The sequence below is a fragment of the Tamandua tetradactyla genome, chromosome 2 (assembly GCF_023851605.1).
Source record: "Tamandua tetradactyla isolate mTamTet1 chromosome 2, mTamTet1.pri, whole genome shotgun sequence".
Lineage (NCBI taxonomy): Eukaryota > Metazoa > Chordata > Mammalia > Pilosa > Myrmecophagidae > Tamandua > Tamandua tetradactyla.
In genome coordinates, this window is record NC_135328.1 from 185,790,512 (window position 1) to 185,810,756 (window position 20,245).

Genomic DNA, 20,245 nt, shown 5'->3' on the forward strand with positions numbered 1-20,245 from the left:
CACCTGGGAAAGGACGCAGACCTGGTCTCTGTGGCCCCTGGTGGCAGGGCTAGGGCCAGGTGGAGAGAGACAGGTTGCTGCTGACCCATCTCCTTCTCAGCCATGCTTCTGGACACTCTCTATCCTTGCTTCCTAACCTCCTCAACCCTCTTGCTCAGGAACAGTTATATAATTTGCAGGGCCCAGTACAAAAGGAAAATGCAGGCCTTGTGTCATGCTCAAAGCTGGTGCTGTGGCAATCTGTAACTCCATAGGGGCGGCACAAACTGGGTGGTGTCAACATGCCAGAGACTGATGCAGGAGCCAGTATGACCAGCCACTGGGTTCATTCATTCAACATATGAATGAATGAGTACCTGGCACTGTGCTAGGTGCTGGGAATACAGTGGTGAACAAGACACAGGTCCAGCTTCAAGAAGCTTACATTTCATTGGGGGATGTGGATTTAATCCAGACTTACAAAATAGATCACCACAAACTGCGGTAAGTGCTATGCAGTGCAAATGCAGTGGCCTCTGAGATAATAACAGCAGGGGCTCTGACCACAAGACACTTGTCCTCGCCAGAGAGTCACACAGCCAGATCTGAAGGATGAGTTGATGTTATCTTAGCAAAGGAAGGGGGAAGTGTTCTGGGGGTGAGGCTGGGGAGGACATTTCAGAACATTCCTGGCAGATGAGCATGTGACATCTTCAAGGACCTGCAAGGCCAGTGTAGCTAGAGCCGGGGGGGTAGGGACAGAGGGCCCCATACCTAGTGGGCCTAACTTCCCAAGCTTCATTTGAGTGCCCCTTTCATGGGGCTTGACTTGTATTAACATTTCCTTAATGTTTTTTCTTTATGTTGCTCCCTTTGTGAATGTATCCTTGTCCTAAGCAAGAATATTCATGAAATCAAAGGATTGACATACACTTATATATCTTCTCTAAAACACAGCTGAAATTAAAAAAAAAAAAAAAAAAAGACATTCTTCCACTTTACCCCCCCAAATTTTCCCCCTTACCACCTTGGTTCAGAAAATACTATTGTCAGCTTCTCTGGAAAGATCCATGGGAAGCCTCTAACAGTTCAGCTGGGTGAGGCTGGTGGTATGATCTCTTCTGTTTTTTGAAAAATAACTCTGGCTGCTCTGTGCAGAGTGGAGGGCAGGGGCACAGAGAAGGGTGAATGAGGAGGAGGCGGTGGCTGGCTCTGGGAAAGAGCCAAGGGGCTCAGACTTGGGTGGGTGGGGAGCGCTTTCCTTCCCACCAGTGTTGCACAAGCCCCAGCCTCCACGAAAAACCAAAATACTTCTTTCTTTTATCTCCCTGTGAGGATTCAAGGCCATTTCAGATAAGCGCATTCTTCTGTGTCCTCATACTAAGTACTAGCCCCAGGAATGCCGGGATTTAGGACAATGTGTCTGCCACACCCATGACAACATTGCTCATGGGCCAGTGCAGGCTGACACACAGTTAGGACTCAGGTTACCCCCAGTGAGAAGCTGAGGTCTCCAATCCAAAAATGACTGCTCTCAAGGACCCACCATTCTGTGCCTATCTTAAGAACTTGTTGCTTCATTTCCTGTATCACCTATACTTCGATGACTTATAAACCATTATGGTCCAAAGCCCACCCCCTTACCCACTGGGGCTGGCATTGCTTTGTTAATCCTTATGACCCATCTCCCACTGCCTGTCTCACTACTGAAACTTCTACCTTAAGAAGTCCGGAATTCCTTTGACATTGCTTCCCTACTGGAAGAATGTCAGCTCATCCTCCCCTGCCTGAACAGGAGCCGTCCTTGACCACTGCTGCTTCTAAGCCACTGATTCCTCAACCCTCTTGCAAAACCACAAAACCCCTCTTTTAAGATTCCTGCAAAACTACCCTCTACTCCTTCAGTTCATTACCTACACGATGGAGGGCATTGGGAAGGAGAGTGCTTCAGTGTGCCTGCACGGTGCTTGATATGGGGACAGAATGGCGAAGAAGACTAACATGATCTGGTACCCCCGTGTAGTGGGGGAAGTAGGCATTTCCAGTGCGCCTACAGGAAGAAAGGAGGGGAAGCTCTGTAGAGCAGGCAATAGCTGAGCTGAAGGTAGATTCAGAAAGGCTGGAGGTAGATTGGGTGGTAGGCGTGGGCAGGTGTTGATAAGGAGGCAGACTAAAGTAAAAGCAAGATGGCTTTGGAAGCCTTTGTTAATAAGACTTTAAATGTTTATTCTGAAAGTAATGAAGAGCTACTGAAGGGATTAAGCAAGAGAATGGATTTGTGGGAATGGATTTGCATTTTAGAAGATAAGGTACAGAGACGGGAAACTCAGGTTGTAGGACCAGCTGTTGGAGGTAGGAACTCTGACTTGGTGACTGATGGGAGGTAGGGTGAGAGGAGAAACAGCATGATGCCCAGATTCTGGTTTGGGCGACAGGGTGAATGGGAGCCATTGAGCTCTACACCAGGAACTGGGAGGATACCAGCAGGAACAAGACCTTCTCGGCTCCTGCCCTCATAAAGTGGATATAATGAAGAAATAACCCCAAAAAACAAACAAGTGAACACATGACAGATTTTCATACAGTGGGAAAGTAATCAGCAGGGCATCATAGAGAATAGGGAATCACAAAGGGACCTACTTGGGAAGGGCGGGTGGAGAAGGCCTTTCTGAAGAGAAGATACTTGAACTGAGAACTGGAGAATGAAAAAGACACCAACCAGGGAAGAATACAGCTAATGCAAAGGTCCAGGAGGGTGACAGGGCTAGTGTGGCTGGAATGTAGTAAGCCAGAGAGGGAGGGCTTTGAAACAAGCTTGGAGATGACAAAGGCTGGACCAGGCAGGCCTCCTTGGCCAGGAATCTGCATTTCATCGTTAGGGCCAAACAGAACCCCTATAGTGTTGGAAGCACTGAGCCAGGGACACGGGAGGAGAGGCAGCAGGGAGACTATTAGTTGAGCCTAGGACTTCATGAATTTGAGGTGGTCTGTGGTTCATCCAGGAAATACATATGTTGGAGCTCAGGAGAGGAGACTAAGCAGGGAGACTATATGGGCCAGCAGTTATAAACTTGAGTGTGTATCAGAGGGATTATTAAATTCTACTTGCTTGCTTGGCCCCACTCCTGAACTTTCTGATTCGGTAGGTTCATCTGGGTTGGGGCCTGAGAATTTCATTTTTATCAAGATTCTAGGTAATATAATGCTGCTTCTGGTTTGAGGACCACACTCCCACTCTCTCAGAACCAGCAATATCAAATGAAGAGAGAGGAGAGCCCAGGACCTAACAATAAGAAACATGAACATTAAAAGGATGGAGAGAAAAAGAGCAAATTGTAAAGAAGTCGCTGAGAAGGGGCAACTGGAGAGGTAAAAGGAAATGGTGTGATTATTTGATTAATATCCGTCCCCCCAGTTAGCCTTAAGCTCCTGGAAGGCAGGGTTTCCGTCAGTTTTGGTTTTTCATTGTATTCCTGTCACTTAGCACAGAGCCTGGTACCAAAAGACACTGATATTTGCTAAATAGAGAAGTGAGTGAACTCACAGAAGCCAAGGAGGAAGTGGTTAACAGTGCCAAATGCTCCAGAAAGACAAATAAGATATGAACCAAACGCCTCTCTTTGACCCAGCTCAGTTGCCCTCACTCTCAGCACTGTCATCCCCTCCAATTCTCCCAAAAAACAGGTCATCAGCCAAGAGCTGCCTCAACTTTCTGGAATCTTCCTCCCATCCCTTGTTCCTTTTCTCTCTTCCTGGGGGGCTGGGAGGCACCCTGGAGGGGATCACTCCCCTCTTTCCCAGCCTAATCTCTTCACCAGATCCCACTCCTTTCTCCTTCCTTCCTTGGGGTCCTTGTCTCATAGTTGTTTACCCTCTCTGAGATCTTCTACCTCTCTCCTTCTACATGTCCTTCAGCAATGAGCACCCTCCAGTCTCTGCCATCTTAAAAAATCTCCCGGACAGATTTATGGTTTGAATTCCCATCCAGTTGGCACCACTGCCACCATTCCCACCTCTCTTCCATCTCCTTCACTGGCCCATTCAATATGGATGTTCCCCAGGATTTCAATTTACTATCTTCCACTCTCTGGTGAACAAGAGAGGGGAGCAACTTCTTTCATTACTCAAATGCTGATAACTCACAAATCTATGCAGTTATTCCTTTATTCAGCCAAAATTTATTGAGCAACTACTCTATGCCATGCATTGTACTAGGCAATGGGGATACAACAGTAAACAAGACAGAAATCGTTCCTTAACTTGGTGCAACTTATAGTCTAATAAGCAGACATTAGAATCAGCAGAGAATGATAGGCACATGAAGGAACTTAGGAGAGTAAGGTGGAGGAGATTGTGCCTTAGACAGAATTGTCATGAAAGACTTCTGGAACAAGGTGACACTTATGCTGGCACTTAGGGAATGGGAACGAACTGGGGGAAGAGCAGAGGGAGAAGCAAATGCAAAGGCCCTGAAATAGGAAGGGTTCAAGGAACAGAATGAAGGGGAGTGTGGCTGGAACATCATAAACAAGGCATGGAGAGAAGTGTGACGGGAGAGAGAGGCATCAATTAAGTCATTCAGGCACTTGTAAGACAGAATAAAGCATCTGGATTTTATTTTAGGAGCAATGAAAAACCTTGAAGCTCTTTTTGTTTGTTTTTAAATTTTTATTGGGTAACATATATACAACATAGCAGTTCCCATTTTAACCACTTTCAAGCATGCAATTCAGTGGTGTTAATTACATGTCCAATGTTATCCTTCCGTTCCTTTACCAAAACTTTTCCAGCACCCCAAACAGAAACTCTGGTCCCATTAAGCATTAACTGTCCATTCCCCACCCCCACCCCAGCTCCTGGTACCTTGTAATCTACTTTCTGCCTCTATAAAATTGTATATTCTAGTTATTTCATATACCTTGAAGGATTTTAAGCAGGGGAGAGAATTTTTTAAAAGTCTGTTCTAGCTGCTGTATGAAAAGTGGCTGGAAAGCAAGACTATTGCTTTGTTTCAAGTTAGAAATGTTGACCTTCAGCCTCTCTATTGAGGGCATCCCAGGCCTATCTACCCTGCATCCGGTACTTCCTCCCTCCTTCCTGAGCCCCACTTTTCCCAGAGGTATCACCATCTATCCAATACCTTAAGCTAGAAACCTGGGACTGTCTTCTCCCTCACTCTCCACTGAATCCAAACACCAACATCTGTTGACTCTACTTTCCAAATTTCTCTGAGATTCTTTCTTGTCTATCCCTGCTGCCACTGTCCTTATTCAAGCTCCATTGAGTAGCCTCCTTGTGAGGACCCTCTTCCCCTCCATCTCAACCTCCTTGCCAGCCCCCATAGAGGGCCTTCAATGGCTCCACTACCTAGGAGACAAAATCTAAAGCCCTTCGGGGTATAGCATGGAAGACACTCTACCCACATCTCCAGTTTTATTTCCTGCCTTTCCTGTCCTGCAACATTACATTCCAGGATTCCTGAACCTCTTAAAATTCCCTTAAAGGTGTTTCCCAGTTTGGGGTCTTTGCGCATGCTCTTTGCATGGAATGTCATCTACCAACTGTCCCATTTGCCTGGTAGATACCCGTTCTTTCGAAGCTAACCTCAGCCCATTCACAGACAAAGAAGCGGAAATGGATAACAAACATGTGATCAGGCACTCACCTTATAGCATATCAACACATATCAACAACCGTCCCCCCAGTTAGCCTTAAGCTCCTGGAAGGCAGGGTTTCCATTTGATTTTTACCTGTCAAACTGAGGAAAAATTTAGATTTAATATTGAGAGCTAACAAAGATGGAAGGAAATGGCCTTTTTCATTTATTACTCAATGGAGAATAAATTACTACAAACTTGGCAGTGCCTCTTTAAATTCCTCTATTGAGGCTCTATCCAGGCAAGTTAAAAGTACTTAAAGGCAAAGCTGTGTGTGGAAGTGTTTTGTTTGGTTCTGTGGTCCTAATATGGAAGCAAGGGGAATGTCTATCAGTAGAGAATGGCTGAATTACTTATGGTTTGCCCTTACCATTCACAGGCACAAATTTGATCTACCTGTGCCGACCTGGGTATATGTACATGACAGTGTTAAGTATATATTCATTTGTATGGTGTGCTGGTTTGAATCTGTTGTAGACCCCAGAAAAGCCAAGTTTTAATCCTAATCCTATTTTGTAAAGGCAGCCATTTCTTCTAATCCCTATTCAGTATTATATACTTGAAACTGTAATTAGATAATTTCCTTGGAAATGTGATTTAATCAAGAATGGTTGTTAAACTGGATTAGGTGGAGGTGTTTCCACCCATTTGGGTGGGTCTTGATTAGTTTACTGGAGTCCTACAAAAGAGGAAACATTTTGGAGAAAGTGAGAGATTCAGAGAGAGTAGAACGACATGGCCATGAGAAGCAGAGTCCACCAGCCAGTGACCTTTGGAAATGAAGAAGGAAAATGCCTCCCGGGAAGCTTCGTGAAGGGAAGCCAGGAGAGAAAGCTAGCAGATGACGCCATGTTCGCCATAGGCCTTTCCAGATGAGAGAGAAACCCTGACCCTGTTCGTCATGTGCCTTCTCACTTGAGGGAGAAATCCTGAACTTCATCGGCCTTCTTGAACCAAGGTATCTTTCCCTGGATACCTTAGATTGGACATTTCTATAGACTTGCTTTAATTGGGACATTTTCTCGGCCTTAGAACTGTAAACTAGCAACTTATTAAATTCCCCTTTTAGAAGCCGTTCTGTTTCTGGTATATTGCATTCCGGCAGCTAGCAAACTAGAACTGATGGCCACAGAGAAATGTATAGAAGGAGACCACAAAACTATTAACAATAATTCCAGGGGAGAGAGAGAAATAGTGTTTATCTTTTTTCTCTTCCATAAAGTTTGACTTGTTGTAATGAACAAGCATTGCTTTTTTAGTTTAAAAGGAAAAATAAAGGATATTGGTAAAAAGAATAGCCCAGGAGTCCCCTTTCAGAGAGATCTTTTCTGATGTCTTCAGTTAGTTAATTACTCACCACCACCACCAGCACCCTCGGACTTGCAGTGCATCCTCCCTGTGGCATTTATCTGTGTTAGAAGTTATTTGTTTGCCTCCTCCAAGGTTATTCATCTCTGGCTCCCAGTAAGGTGTCAGGTAATTGCTGAGTAGATGGATGTTTTCTGTACTTTGTTCAGAGATCACTGCTCTTTCTTTTTTTTTTTTCCTTATGCCTGTGTCTTATTTCTTTACTAGACTATAAGCTACTTGAAGGCAGGGTCTGTGCCTGCTCCACTGTAGCTGCTCTTACAGAGCCAAAGCTTTACAAAAGCGGTCATATTGAATCCTCCCAACAATTCTTTTATACATACAGTTCACCCATTTTTTAAATGTGAATTCAATTGTTTTCAGTATATTCACAGAGTTGAACAACCATCATTACAATCAATTCTGGAATATTTTCATCACCATGACTATGCCCTCCCTACCCATTAGCAGTCACTCCCCATTTCCTCCCTAATTCTCACAGATCTAGACATCTACAACCTACTTTTTGTCTTAATGGATTTGCCTGTTCTGGACATCTCAGATAAATGGAATCATGTGTTAAGTGGTGTTTTGTGACTAGCTTCTTTCACTTAGCATGATGCTTTCAAGGGTCCTCTATATTGTAGGATGTAGTGGCACTTTCTCAATTGCCAAATAATGTTCCCTTATGTTGCTATACCCCATTTTGTTAATCTGTTCTTCAGTTGATAAACATTTGTGTTGTTTCTGTTTTTTGGCCATTATGAATAATGCTGCTATGAACATTACTGTACAAGTTTTTGTATAGATACGTGCTTTCATTTCTCTTGGGCATACCTAGAAGTGGATTGTTGGGTTTTAAAGTAAGCCTGTTTAACATTTTTAGGAACTACCAGATTGTTTTACAAAGTGAACACACTATTTTATATTCCCACCAGCACTGCACGGGTGTTCCAATTTCTCCATATCCCCATCAACACTTGTTATTATCTGTCTTATTGATTATAACCATTTTTGTGGACCTGAAGTGGCATCTCATCATTGTTTTGATTTGTATCTCCCTGATGGCTATGAGGCAGGCACTTTTCTTTTTATTTGTGTGTGTTTTTGTTTTTGTTTTTGTTTTTTGAGACAGGCACTTTTATTCTACCTATTTTACAGATGAGGAGAGAGGGACTCTAACAGTTGAGTAATGCCCCAAAAGTCATTCAGGACAGAAGGAACAATTGGGTTGACCCCAAAACCTAAGTTTTCTTTTTTTTTCCTTTCAAAACCTAAACATTTAACGGCATCTCTATTAAGCTCCACAGTACATGCACAGAGTAGGCATGTCTTGGTTAAGGCTTTTTGGTTGCAAGAAACAGAAAGCCACTCAGAGAGGTTCAGGTAAAAGTGGGTGGGATGTTTCTTAGAAGGGTACAGTGATTACTGTAGAAGTGAAATATAGCAAAAATAAGCCAGGCATGTTAGGAAATTTTCTTTATCCTTTTCACTTTCACTCTCTATCTTTCTCTCTTTCTGAGGCCTCAGCTTCAGAGACCTGCATCCATCTCCCTATCAGACCCAAACGTGCCTTTAAGGAATTTTCCTCCTCTTCCCAACCCCAAACACATTCTTTCTTTTGATATGTTCATGTCATCTCTGAAGAACAGAGTTCTTCTGAAAGTAGACTGCCCCAGTGAAAAAAATATTAGCACTCCACCCCCAAAAGCTCTTATTGAAGCTTTACGCCCAATCCCAGCAAAGGTAGATTCGTACTGACCTGCCTAGGCCAGTCACTTTCAGATCACTGGCCTGGTTATTGGTTCAGTCTCTTCCTACCCAACATTGAGCCCTAATCAGGTATTGTTTAATTTTGCAGGTTGGACTCCAGGCTCCTTCTGGTGGCTTTACATATCTCCCCCCTCTAAAACAAAGTGATAATCTTGTGTCAGTTGTAGGAAATGTAAATGTTTTGATTTCCAAGAAATTTAGGGACCTTCCTTGACTCAATCCCTCACCTCCCACATCTAATTAGTTACAATTTTTATTGTCTACTTATTTCTTAAACCAAACCACTTCCGCCCCCCCCCCCCCCCCGCCCCATGGTCATTACCTTAGTCTGCCATCATCTTGCATGTCCCCTTACACCCATCCTCTAAACCGTTTCCATATTGCAACCAGAGATGTTTTCATAAAAATGCAATTCAAATCAAGGCATTTGCTCATCAGTGCCCAGCATTCCTTCATTTATTTGACAAATATTTATTGAAAGCTTAAATAGAGCTTTGTGCCATGTTAGGCACGGTTCTAGGTTTCAGTTCTCACAAAGCTTATATACCAGTGGAGGGAAGACAGGCACTTTAAACAGATACACACACATACACACAATGTAATTTGTGATTTCAGGTAGTAATAAGAGCATTGAAGACAAAGAGACAGGATGGTGTGATAATAATTAACAGTGGCAGACTACCTTAGACTGGGCAGTCTGGGAAGGCTCCCCGGAGGAGGGGACCTATTTATAGGAAGACTTTCCCTCCTGTCTTAGTTTGCCAGGCTGCTAGAACAAATGAGTTGGCTTTGGGAGTTCAAAATCATGCTCTCTCCCCAAAGTCTGTAGCGTTCTGACGCTGGCTTACTTAAGCATTCCTTAGGGTTTCTTGGCTTGCATCTCTGCCTCCCATTACATGGTGATCTCTTTCTTCTGTGTCTGCTTTTCCAGTTTCCACTAACTTGTGGCTTTTTTCTGTGGCCTTCTCTGACTGTGTCTGAATTTCTTCTGCTTATAAAGGACTCCAGTAACAATGATTATGGCCTACCTTGATTATACTAAGCCATACCATAACTAAAAATAACATCTTCGAAGGTCCTGTTTATACACGAGCTCACTCTCCCAGGAATAGGGATTAAGATTAAGAACATGGCTTTCCTTGGGTTACATAATTCAACCTACCACATCTGTCATATTTACTATGGTATCCCCCAGCATTTATAGCTGGCACTGCCATAGAGTATAGTCCCTGATTATTTATTTGAATGAATGAATATATAAATATGTATATTTCTTCATTCATTTACTTAGATCAGTAGTTTTCAGTGAGTTTGCATGCCTTTTGGTAATTTCTGGGTTTGGTTCTCAAAATAATGGAGGAGCCTTTTATCTACCTTATCAACAGATGAGTAAAACATATGGAATAAAAATAAATAGTAGGGGGAACAAATGTTAAAATATATATTAGGCTAAAATGCTAGTGATCAATGAAAGGGAGGGGTAAGGGGTATGGTATGCATTAATTTCTTTCTATTGTCTTTTTATTTCCTTTTCTGAATTGATGCAACTGTTCTAAGAAATGATCATGATGATGAATATGCAACTATGTGATGATATTGAGAATTATTGATTATATATGTAGAATGGAATGATCATAAGTTAAGAATGTTTGCATTTGTTGTAATATATATTTTTTTAATTTAAAAATTAATAAAAAAAATAATGGAGAGTTCCTGGTGTTTAGGGACGAAGGGATGCTATATAGTTTGCTAGGCATGGAGACAGTCCCACATACCATAGAATTGTTTCATATCCCACAACTTTCAAGTGACCTGCCAGATCTCAGGTGGATGAAAACTCTCTTTATAATTACAGGAGCCTAGGCACTAACTCCCTTTTACATGGAAACAGAAGATATTTTTGTGCCTTTAAATAGAAACTAAATTTACAGGAATGCCATTACCATGTAAATAGAGGGATAATCATATTTTGTTTTATTGAAGCTTTACCAAAATCTGTTAATCTTTTCAGCAAATCACACTACCCACAGAAACCACTGCATTTCTAGCTGCCACATTCTGGACGATTCTATCTTTAAGTCCCAGATTCTGAGAATTTCCATATGTCTTCTTGAGTATGGGGCCCCAAATATTTATATACTGAGCCACTTATTATTTATTTGGAAATTATTTTACCTCTTTTTTTTTTTAACTTTTTTTTTTAGGTGCATGGTCCGGGAATTGAACCCGGGTCTCCCGCATGGAAAGCGAGCATTCTGCCACTGAACCACCCATGCACCCTTAAGTCTTTTTCAGTAAATCATTTTATTTCATCTTTATTTTCCAATTAGGCATTACATTTTTTTGGTCATTTCTAGCTTTTTAAAATTATTAGAGCAGTTGTAGGTTTACAGAAAAAAAAATCAAGCAGAAAGTACAGAGTTCCCATAAACTCCACTCCCACAGTTTTCCTATTATTAACATTTTGCATTATTGTGGTAGCTTTGTTACAATTGATGAAAAAAATTATTATACTATTGCCCATAGTCCATAGTTTATCTTTGGTTTCAGGTTCACTCTTCGTGTTGTCCTTTTTTTTTTCCTGCATGCTGTAAGGCGGGGGTCACATTTCATTCTTTTTCCACGTGACTATCCTGTTATGGCGGCACCATTTGTTGAATTTTTTGTTTGTTTTTGTTGGTTTCTTTGTTTGTTTGGGAAGTGCATGGGCGGGGAATCGAACCGGGTCTCCCGACATGGCAGGTGAGAGTCTACCACCGAACTATGCTCGCACCCCTGCACTGTTATTATTTTTTTTCTAAAATTTTATTCTAGTAACATATATACAACCAAAAATTTCCCATTTATCCACTTTCAATTATACAAGTCGACGGTATTAATTACATTCACAACTTGTGCCATTTTCGCCATCCATTACCAAAACTTTGCCATCACCCCAAACAGAAACTCCAAGCCAATCAAGCATCAATTCCCTATTCCCCACTCCCTCCCAGCCCCTGGTAACGTGTATTCTAGTTTCTTAATGTTATGAATTTGCATAGTCTAATTATTTCAAATAAGTAATATCATACAGTATTCATCCTTTACATTGATTTTTTAATTTTATGCGTGTGGGTGGGTTATATTATCTAAGGGTTATATTATCTAATCACCATTCCCGGGTGATTAAAGGGGGTGGGGGGATTGTAATATATTTATTATGCAAAGGAGTCCTTGGGTCTGGTGAAAGCCCGGACCAGGATACCTGAGGTCCACTCTGCCTGGAGCCCGGAATGGAGCGGCCAGCGGCAGCGCGGTCCTCCCACCGCCAGGTGTCGCTGTGGTGCCGCGCAGACGCGCCGGGTCGCTCTCGCGTGACCGTCCCGCCTCGGGTACCCGGGCCGAGTGGGCGGGCACGGCTGCGCCCAGGTCGCGAGGCGCCCTTCGACCAGCAGCGCCCGGGGCGGGCGGGTATAAATGGAGCGGTGGCTCCCCCACCCGCCTCTCTCCGCCCCGGGTCGCCGCTGCCTTCGCCGCTTTCAGGCCCAGCAGCCTGAAGAAAAAAAGAGAAAAAGATTAAAAAGAAAAAAAAAAACGAAAACGCTTTAAAATCTTAAAAAAAAACGTCAAAAAAACCGAATCCTTCTCGGAGAACCTGCGAGGAGTCACTTTTGCACGCTTCCGGCCTGCCCCGCGCCCGCCGCCGCCGGAATCTCGCGTCCGTCTCCGTCTGTCGGTCCGGTGGTGAGCCGCCCGTGCCTGCCCGCCTGGGCCTGTGCGCTCCCCGCCGCGGGCCCGCCCTCCTCCACGCGTCTCCACTGTGAGCCTCGCGCGTCCGTCTGTCCGGCCCGCCGCGCGTCCCTCCCTGTCCGCACGCGCCGCGTGGCAGCCTCGGTGCTCGTCGGCTCCGCGGCGCGTCCTGCTGCCCCTCGCTTCCTGCGGGCCGGCCTCCCGGCGCACCACGTGTCGGCGCTGCCCTTCCCCGAGCCCGGCGTGGGAGGCGGCTGCGCGCAGCGTCCGCCTGGGGCTTGCGGAGTCGCACGGACGAATATTTTGTTTCCCTCTTCCCTGGCTGTTGTAATTTTAAACCGCCAGGACCCCGAGGCCTATATTTATAGAGAAACGCGTGTCCCGAAGGCCGCTGTGGGCAGCGTTTGATTGCCTCTTGGAGAATTTGTGTTTAACTCGGAAGGAGATTCCCGTCGTCATATTTTTTGAAATTTGTAGGTTCAAACCAGGACAGCTGAAAATTCCACCATCACCCCACCCCCCCAGGGAGGGCCATATTGTTTTTGAGAGCCTTTTGTCTGAGGTTTTGCAGAGTCTCTCCAACGAGCTTTCCCCAAGCTCCTGTATATCGGAGCCTACTCCAGCTTCTCTTAGCTTAACTTGCCACCTGTGAGCCGCAGCGCAGACTACGGCTCAGAGAAGAGCCTCTTTTGTCTTGTGGCGGTCCGTATAAGAAGTCCTGGCGGGGCTCGGGGTGGTGGGGGGTGGGGAGATGAACGCTGCAGCCAGCAGCTACCCCATGGCCTCCCTGTACGTGGGTGACCTGCACTCGGACGTCACTGAGGCCATGCTTTATGAAAAGTTCAGTCCTGCGGGACCTGTACTGTCCATCCGGGTTTGCCGCGACATGATCACCCGCCGCTCCCTGGGTTATGCGTACGTCAACTTCCAGCAGCCGGCTGACGGTGAGTAGGAGCTCTGTCCACAAAATCTTGGGGTCTACAGAGACCCAGGGAGTTAGCTTCTAGGCACGCCCCACTTCCCAGGAAGGGGTGGGGTGGGGGGAATCCAAACATCATTTTGTGCAGAAGTTGAAGTGGGAGCTGGAGGCAAAGAAAGAGGTGAGAACATGGCACCTGGCATCAGTTTCAATCTTTCTTTCGTACTGGCTGGCTGGGTGACCTTGGGCTAATTAGTGGTGAGGTGGGGTTGGAACCCAAGAAGACTGTAAAGGAGAGCAGAGTGAAGTCACTGTCAGCCCATTGTGTGTGTGTGGTCCTGCTTGAGTGGGCCCTTCAGAGACTTTGTACTAGTCAGTGGACATGGGCTTGTGCCCCTCAGAAGCCTGCCAAAAAGGTAGGATGAATGAAACCCAATTCGCTGCAAAAATTTTAGATTGCAAAATTACTAACCCCTCCCCCACCTTTGCCTTAAGAGTCAGTTTGATTTGATATTGATAAGGGGTCTTTCAGGGCAGATAGGAAGCAGAGGAACAGATCTGTGGATTAAACAGGGACATGTGCTAGCACCACCAGACCCATGTGTTCAGCTGGTAGCCAGGCGAGTTCTCTATCCTGCATGTTTGCCCCAGGGGTGGAGGAATTGTTTGCTGTGGACATGCCCTGGACTGTGGAGAATGTTAGCTAGTTAGGCTGGGGAAGCACCACCTGAAAGTCCACTGGTCTGGTGGCTGGGGCTGGTGGGCATTATCACCTCAGCTGTGAAGAGCATTTTACACTGTGCAAACATCTTTCACTTCATCCTATCCGAAGGGAAATAAGACTCCTTTGAAGAAAAAGGGACTGCAAAAGGTTGGAGGTTCAGTCTACCCCAGATTGTGACTTTAGCCTGGAGCAGTGGAGAGATACGCTGCAGGCGTGGCAGGAGTGAAGCCAAAGGAAACCCAATCAGGGGCTGCATGTGACTCCAGATTAAAAGGGAACAACTGCAGAGCCCTTACTGGGAGAAATAAGCCATTCTATGGCAAGGATCTCCAGCTCCCTACTCTTGTCCCCACTTTGTTCACTCCATAAAGCAAATACAGAGAATGTAACTTTCCTAGGATGCAGCTGAGAGCAGGGAATTGGGCCTGGGTTGAAGTGAGACAAGGCACCGCGTACTGTCAATTCAGTGTACTCAGCTGAGTTCTGTCTCTGGCCACATAAGTACAGAGAAGGTGTCTGAGGGTGTGGCCTTTTTAGGAGGAAGTGGGGGTATATACATTATTTCTTGCCTGCCTTCTTACCTCTTCTGAACAAAAGTGCTGTCACTTGGAGATAGTAGCAGAAGCTTGATCAGTGTTTCTGCCAACACATACCTCTGCAGGACCTCTCCCTGCTATAAATAAGTGCAGCCAGATTTGTCAGACTAAGCTGACTTGCCTTGTTGCAGTGCTATCTGGAAATAGAAGAGTAGTTGGGTCGAAATGGGTGTCTTTACTGCTTATTAGTAAAATACAATTGGGCTTCCCAGTTGTGTATCACAGAAAATTATCACAAGCAAAGTCCTATACCTGGGCTTTTTCTATGGCTCTGTACTGCCATCTTCTCTTCCCCTTCATAACTGAGCAAGCTGCCTTTCTCAGATGTGGGAAAGATTGTTGGAAATAAGTGGGAAAAAAAGATATTCCCTTGACTTGATGTAAAGCTGAGCCTGTGGAGGGGTGGGTAGGGAATTTTGTCTATCTTTTAAGTGAAATGTTCTCGAATGGATGCTTTAAAGTAGGAGAAAGCTCCCCAACTCTGACGCTGTGTGAATCTTCTCATGGAAGTTCTAAGTGATGTTATTGCTTTAGTGAAGTCACTGCCATGAGATAATAGTGTAAGTTTGGAAAAGTGGCACCAGCTCTGGGTGTCCTTGTTGCTGCTGTTGAAGACAAGTATATCCGGCTGCAGATGATTATAATTTAGGTTCTGGTCCTTTAAATGGTGCAAACATTGTCTTGGTTGGGAAGCTGAGAAAAAGTCCCAGGGCACTGGATGGAGAACTGGTTGGGTGAGCACCAGGGCATTGAAATCTTGGAATTACACAGAACTCAGCTTAAGGCTTCAGCACTTTTCAGATGTTCAGGTTCAGAAGACACAGGAACCTACTAGGTGCGGGGCCCACGTGCATCATCACCTTAAGCAGAAACCATCCTTTCAAGGAGTTTCCTCAGTCTATGATAGGGATAATTTTAACTGTCCCACCTGAGCTACTGTGGGTAGGCTGCAAAACCCTTTATAAGTGATAAAGCTTAATGTGACATATTACCATTTGACCTTGGTGTTACAAGGCCATTGAGATTATCTTGGTAAACCCCCATTATTCAGTACAAGAATACAGACCCAGTGGAGTTCTGTCTTGTCCATAAGGAAGTGTGATTAGAGTTCATTCTCAGTAATGTTGCTAGAGGAATCTGATGCCCTTTAATTTTAAGAGAATTGCCTTTTCTTCAGCATGGTTATCATGAAAAGTTCTGGAGTGATCTGTTCTTGGGAGGGTGGTTGTAACCTAACTCGTGTGAGGTGAACTTTTATTCCTTGGTTGAAATGTGGTTCTCTTACAGCTGAGCGGGCCCTGGATACCATGAACTTTGATGTGATTAAGGGAAAGCCAATCCGAATCATGTGGTCCCAAAGGGATCCCTCTTTGAGAAAATCTGGTGTAGGAAACGTCTTCATCAAGAACTTGGACAAATCCATAGATAACAAGGCACTTTATGATACTTTTTCTGCTTTTGGAAACATTCTGTCCTGCAAGGTAAACAAAGATTAAATGATTTTAGCAGAGTGATTATATTGAAATCTTGAAAATAAGCTAAATACCAGATGGAAAACTGCCTTGGAATTGGGCAACATGGCATGGCAGTTGTTTCAAAGTACTGGAAATGGCTCAGAATCCTAAAATGTGTCTGTAAATATCTATCTTCTAGGGCCACAGTTCAGCATAACTAGATGGGTGGTTTTGTGCCTCTGTTTATTCTTTCCTCAGCCTGAAATATCCTTCCTGTTTTCTAGTTTTGGAAGGCCTCAGACATTGCTTGGACAGGGGGTGGAGTGGTGGGGAAGGACCGGAGAAGTGGCTTTGGGCTCCAGGAAGCTTGACTAAATTACATCAGAAGCATAAGTTCACATTCCCTCTCCACACACCTATTTATGTAGAGTATTTTATGAAACTGTTATGTGACTGTCATTTACATGTATGACTGCACATTAGACCGGAATTCCACTGTAAACTTGGAAAATGGTTAAGCTCTCTGCATCAGCATGGTGGTTTATATCCACATCTCTAGATGTTCTTTAAATGGAACCGAATAAGATAACACTGGAATAGAACAGCCTAGTAATGGCTACTGCTTGTAAATGGGGCACTTATTTGGTGCCTGCTCCTTTGCTAAGTGTTTTGCAAAAACTCTGTGTACTGCAGGCCATTTGTCCATAAATGGGCTAGAAACCTCTCAAACACAGAAGACTTCCACCCCACTCCCCACCCCAGCAGCAGGAGACCATGTGGTTCTATCTCTGGAGGTGGCCAGTGGAACTAAAGTTGAACCTGCCTTGTCTTTGACAGGTGGTGTGTGATGAGAACGGTTCTAAGGGTTATGCCTTTGTCCACTTCGAGACCCAAGAGGCTGCCGACAAGGCCATCGAGAAGATGAACGGCATGCTCCTCAATGACCGCAAAGTGTGAGTGTCCCAGTCCGGAGCAACAACCATCGCATGAGCCAGCCGTGGCCCTACCTCGGTATTAACTGGCACACACAAGGCGGCTACTGGTTCTCTCGGCCCAAGTGTGGCCTGCTCCTACCTCTCCACTCCAGGGCTGGTGAGTCTCCCTGCCTGAGCTGTGGCAGCCCTTTTGACTCGCCAAGGTGGGCTTCCTGCCCAAGCCATGGTCGGCCTGCCGCCTCTCCCTTAAAGGCATTCATCTCTGGGTTTTGTGAGCATCTGCAACTGGAGCTGGCTGTAAGGCAGCTCTAAGCCCACTCTGAGTGGGGGTCTTAGCCAGCGGCAGAGTGGAGAGGGCCCTGAACTGACCAGGAGCTGTATACTAGCTATGTGACCTTGTCCTTCTTATGACTCAGGTCTGTCCATGGGTCACTTGCTAGTTGATGCCAAATTGTCCCTCTAAGTCTCCATTTTCTAACTTATGACTCAGTGGCCTTCTGATAGAGCTGGCTCCACAATAATGCTTTGGTTATATTGAAAAATTCTATCCCATTGCAGAAGACATGGCTCATAATGGACCTTGTTGCTTTGGTGTGGTTGTTGCAGAGTGGAGAGAGGGAGAACTTAGCAAAGCCACCTCAGGAGAGAAAGGATGATAAGTCCTGGCATTAACAAAAATTGTTTCTATCTTTGGTGGTGTTGAACAGATCAGGGAATGGGTTGCATTGATAATGCCTTGTGGTCAAGTATTCCTACAGATATCAGTAGAAAGATGAAAAATTTCAGTGTATTTTCCTATTAAATATAAACAGTATTCAAGTCAATAAAGTAAAAAAAAAGTAAAGGGTAACTCTTAATTCACTCCAACAATCTACTCCTCTCAGGATTAACCACTGTTAACGGTTTGGTTTGTATCCTTCCAGACCTTTTCTGTGCATTTACATAGATGCACAGAAATGAACATTTTAAAAACTTGGTCATCAGGTTCCTTCACGAAGGCAGTGTGATGTGGTAGGAGGAGCCCTGGTCTGAGCCAGGAGCCCTGGGGCTGGACCTTGCAGGAAAATCCTGCCTCTTTCTTTTTCTGCTGGGGAATTGGGGTGTCTCTGAGCTCGCTCTCCTTGTGATTGGATGGGGACTTGTGTGTTTTAGCCTCTCCTGTCAGCCTTTAACTTGCATTCTTTTGGGCCTCTGGAAATCATCTTTTGCTCCTCTGGGTGATCACTTTTTTATGGTTTGTTTTCAGGTTTGTGGGTAGATTTAAGTCTCGCAAAGAGCGTGAAGCTGAGCTTGGAGCCAAAGCCAAGGAATTCACCAATGTGTATATCAAAAACTTTGGGGAAGAGGTGGATGATGAGAGCCTGAAAGAGCTATTCAGCCAGTTTGGTAAGTCAGGTCCTTTGTTCCACGTGTCCCTTTCAGTTCACCAGACTTGGGATCCACCTGTTTTTACCCAAGAGGTGAGGTACCCAAGTTCAGAAGTAAATACATTATATGACAAAGGTCACAGGGTAGATAGGAATAGATATAGGCTCCGGGGTTCATATCTTCATACTACCAGGTCCCATCATCCCAAAGCCATCTCAGGTGCTTGGTCAGTATTTGAAGGCCTGGCATGGTACTTTTTTTCTTTCATACAGTCCATATGGGTTCAGCAAGAGGTTTGCTTCAAATGGGCCTCTAGAAGCATTCTCTCCTTAAGCTATAGTAGAGATGGTGTTACTAATAGTTCTGTCCTTTGGTAATAGGTAAGACCCTAAGTGTCAAGGTGATGAGAGATCCCAGTGGGAAATCCAAAGGCTTTGGCTTTGTGAGTTACGAAAAACACGAGGATGCCAATAAGGTGAGAGTACCACAAAGGTTGGGAAGATTTTGTAGGAGGTGGTCCCCAGAGTATGGGGCAGCGCCTAGCTGACACACAGTAGAATGGAGCTGGAGTGGTCTGAGTGTCTAGAATTGGAAGCAGTTACTTAACTCTGTGTAACTTCTTCCTGAGTGATTCCACATGTTAATAGATCATTTCACTGTTTCCAGAGCATTTGGCACATACCTGTCAATCTTGGCTGTCAGCTGTGTGGCCCTATAAGATGAAAAAGTAGGACAGGTGTTTGTTCCCATTCATAGAAGGCCCAGAGTTGCTGATCTGATAACAGCACAGCAGCTACTTATGGGCAAAGCATTGTGCTAAGCCCTTGACATATCTGAACTGTTCAGTGCCCACAAAATAAACCAAGAAGTTAAAGTGACAGCCAGATGGTGAACGTATGCTCATCTCTGCCCTTCTTGCATTTATATGTCTGTTCCTTTTTTCCCTATATTATTTGGACCAGTATATTAATCCTACTTTACAGATGAGGATTTGCTAACAGACTTGAGATGGAGTGAAATTAGCTTTTAGCCTTATAGGGAAGATTGTTTTCCTCAGAATATATAATGGGACTTGCAGACATCTAGAGCAAGTCCCCTGCCTCTACATGTTGATTTAAAGACTTTCATTTCCTCTCTAGGCTGTGGAAGAGATGAATGGAAAAGAAATCAGTGGGAAAGTCATATTTGTAGGACGTGCACAGAAGAAAGTTGAACGGCAGGCTGAGTTAAAACGAAAATTTGAGCAGCTGAAACAGGAGAGAATTAGTCGATATCAGGTAAGAGATGATCTTGCCCAGCCTCCCAACAGGGGATTCACTGAAGATTTGCAGGGCACCTTCATGCTTAGTAGGCTTTCTCTTGGGTAGTTGGAGTCTATCTTCTTCCAAGAATATCAGGTTTAAAAGGATATACCTACCAGATATGGCAGCAGTTATGGAACAGGGATAAAAGGAATTAATTTGATTAATTCAGGGGGCTCTTCTGTTCTGGGACCCACTCAGACTATTGCTCCTAGTCATAGTCATAGTTGTAGGCCCCTTTTACCTAAACCAGTTCCCTTTAAGTGGAATGAAGAAGAGAACCTCTCTGAGGTGAAAGGAAGACAGGGTCAGCCAGAGCAGATGTGGGGAAAGAAGATAAACATGTGATGCATTCATTGATGGTTCTAAAAGTCTCTGAGCATCCGTAGTGCTTGTTGAAACAGATTGCTGGACCCTAAGCTCAGAATTTGTTTGATTAGGTTTGGGATTCAGCCTAAGACTG

General features: G+C 44.6%; 2 protein-coding genes across 15 annotated transcripts in view; one reads left to right on the top strand and one right to left on the bottom strand.

Moving 5' to 3' along the window:
- The window catches only part of PABPC4 (poly(A) binding protein cytoplasmic 4), a 92,911-nt gene that overhangs the window by 5,537 nt on the left and 67,129 nt on the right, over nt 1–20,245 (top strand). For 7 of the 14 annotated variants that reach the window (XM_077150170.1, XM_077150169.1, XM_077150171.1 and 4 more), the window contains exons 1-6: nt 12,689–13,429; nt 16,012–16,205; nt 17,016–17,131; nt 18,360–18,499; nt 18,862–18,956; nt 19,621–19,758. In XM_077150170.1, the coding sequence (XP_077006285.1) occupies nt 13,237–13,429; nt 16,012–16,205; nt 17,016–17,131; nt 18,360–18,499; nt 18,862–18,956; nt 19,621–19,758 (876 nt within the window). In that variant the 5' untranslated portion in view covers nt 12,689–13,236. Of the gene's footprint in view, nt 1–12,681; nt 13,430–16,011; nt 16,206–17,015; nt 17,132–18,359; nt 18,500–18,861; nt 18,957–19,620; nt 19,759–20,245 lie in introns of those variants that run through there. The other 7 variants (XM_077150174.1, XM_077150176.1, XM_077150179.1 and 4 more) reach the window with 3 other exon arrangements.
- On the bottom strand, nt 10,542–12,944 carry LOC143658260 (uncharacterized). The gene is made up of 3 exons (XM_077130439.1): nt 12,898–12,944; nt 12,391–12,807; nt 10,542–12,288 (listed from the first exon to the last, which is right to left on the bottom strand). The coding sequence occupies exons 1-3, from the start codon at nt 12,942–12,944 to the stop codon at nt 11,922–11,924; spliced, it is 831 nt and encodes a 276-aa protein (XP_076986554.1). The 3' UTR covers nt 10,542–11,921.

Excerpts from the sequence above, each read along its gene's own strand:
- LOC143658260 (XM_077130439.1), bottom strand. The coding sequence starts at position 12,944 with ATGACGACGGGAATCTCCTTCCGAGTTAAACACAAATTCTCCAAGAG. Across the intron at positions 12,808-12,897 it reads AAACACAAATTCTCCAAGAG|CCAGGGAAGAGGGAAACAAA; the intron begins GCAATCAAACGC and ends AAATTACAACAG. Across the intron at positions 12,289-12,390 it reads GCAAAAGTGACTCCTCGCAG|GCTGCTGGGCCTGAAAGCGG; the intron begins GTTCTCCGAGAA and ends TTTTTTCTTCAG.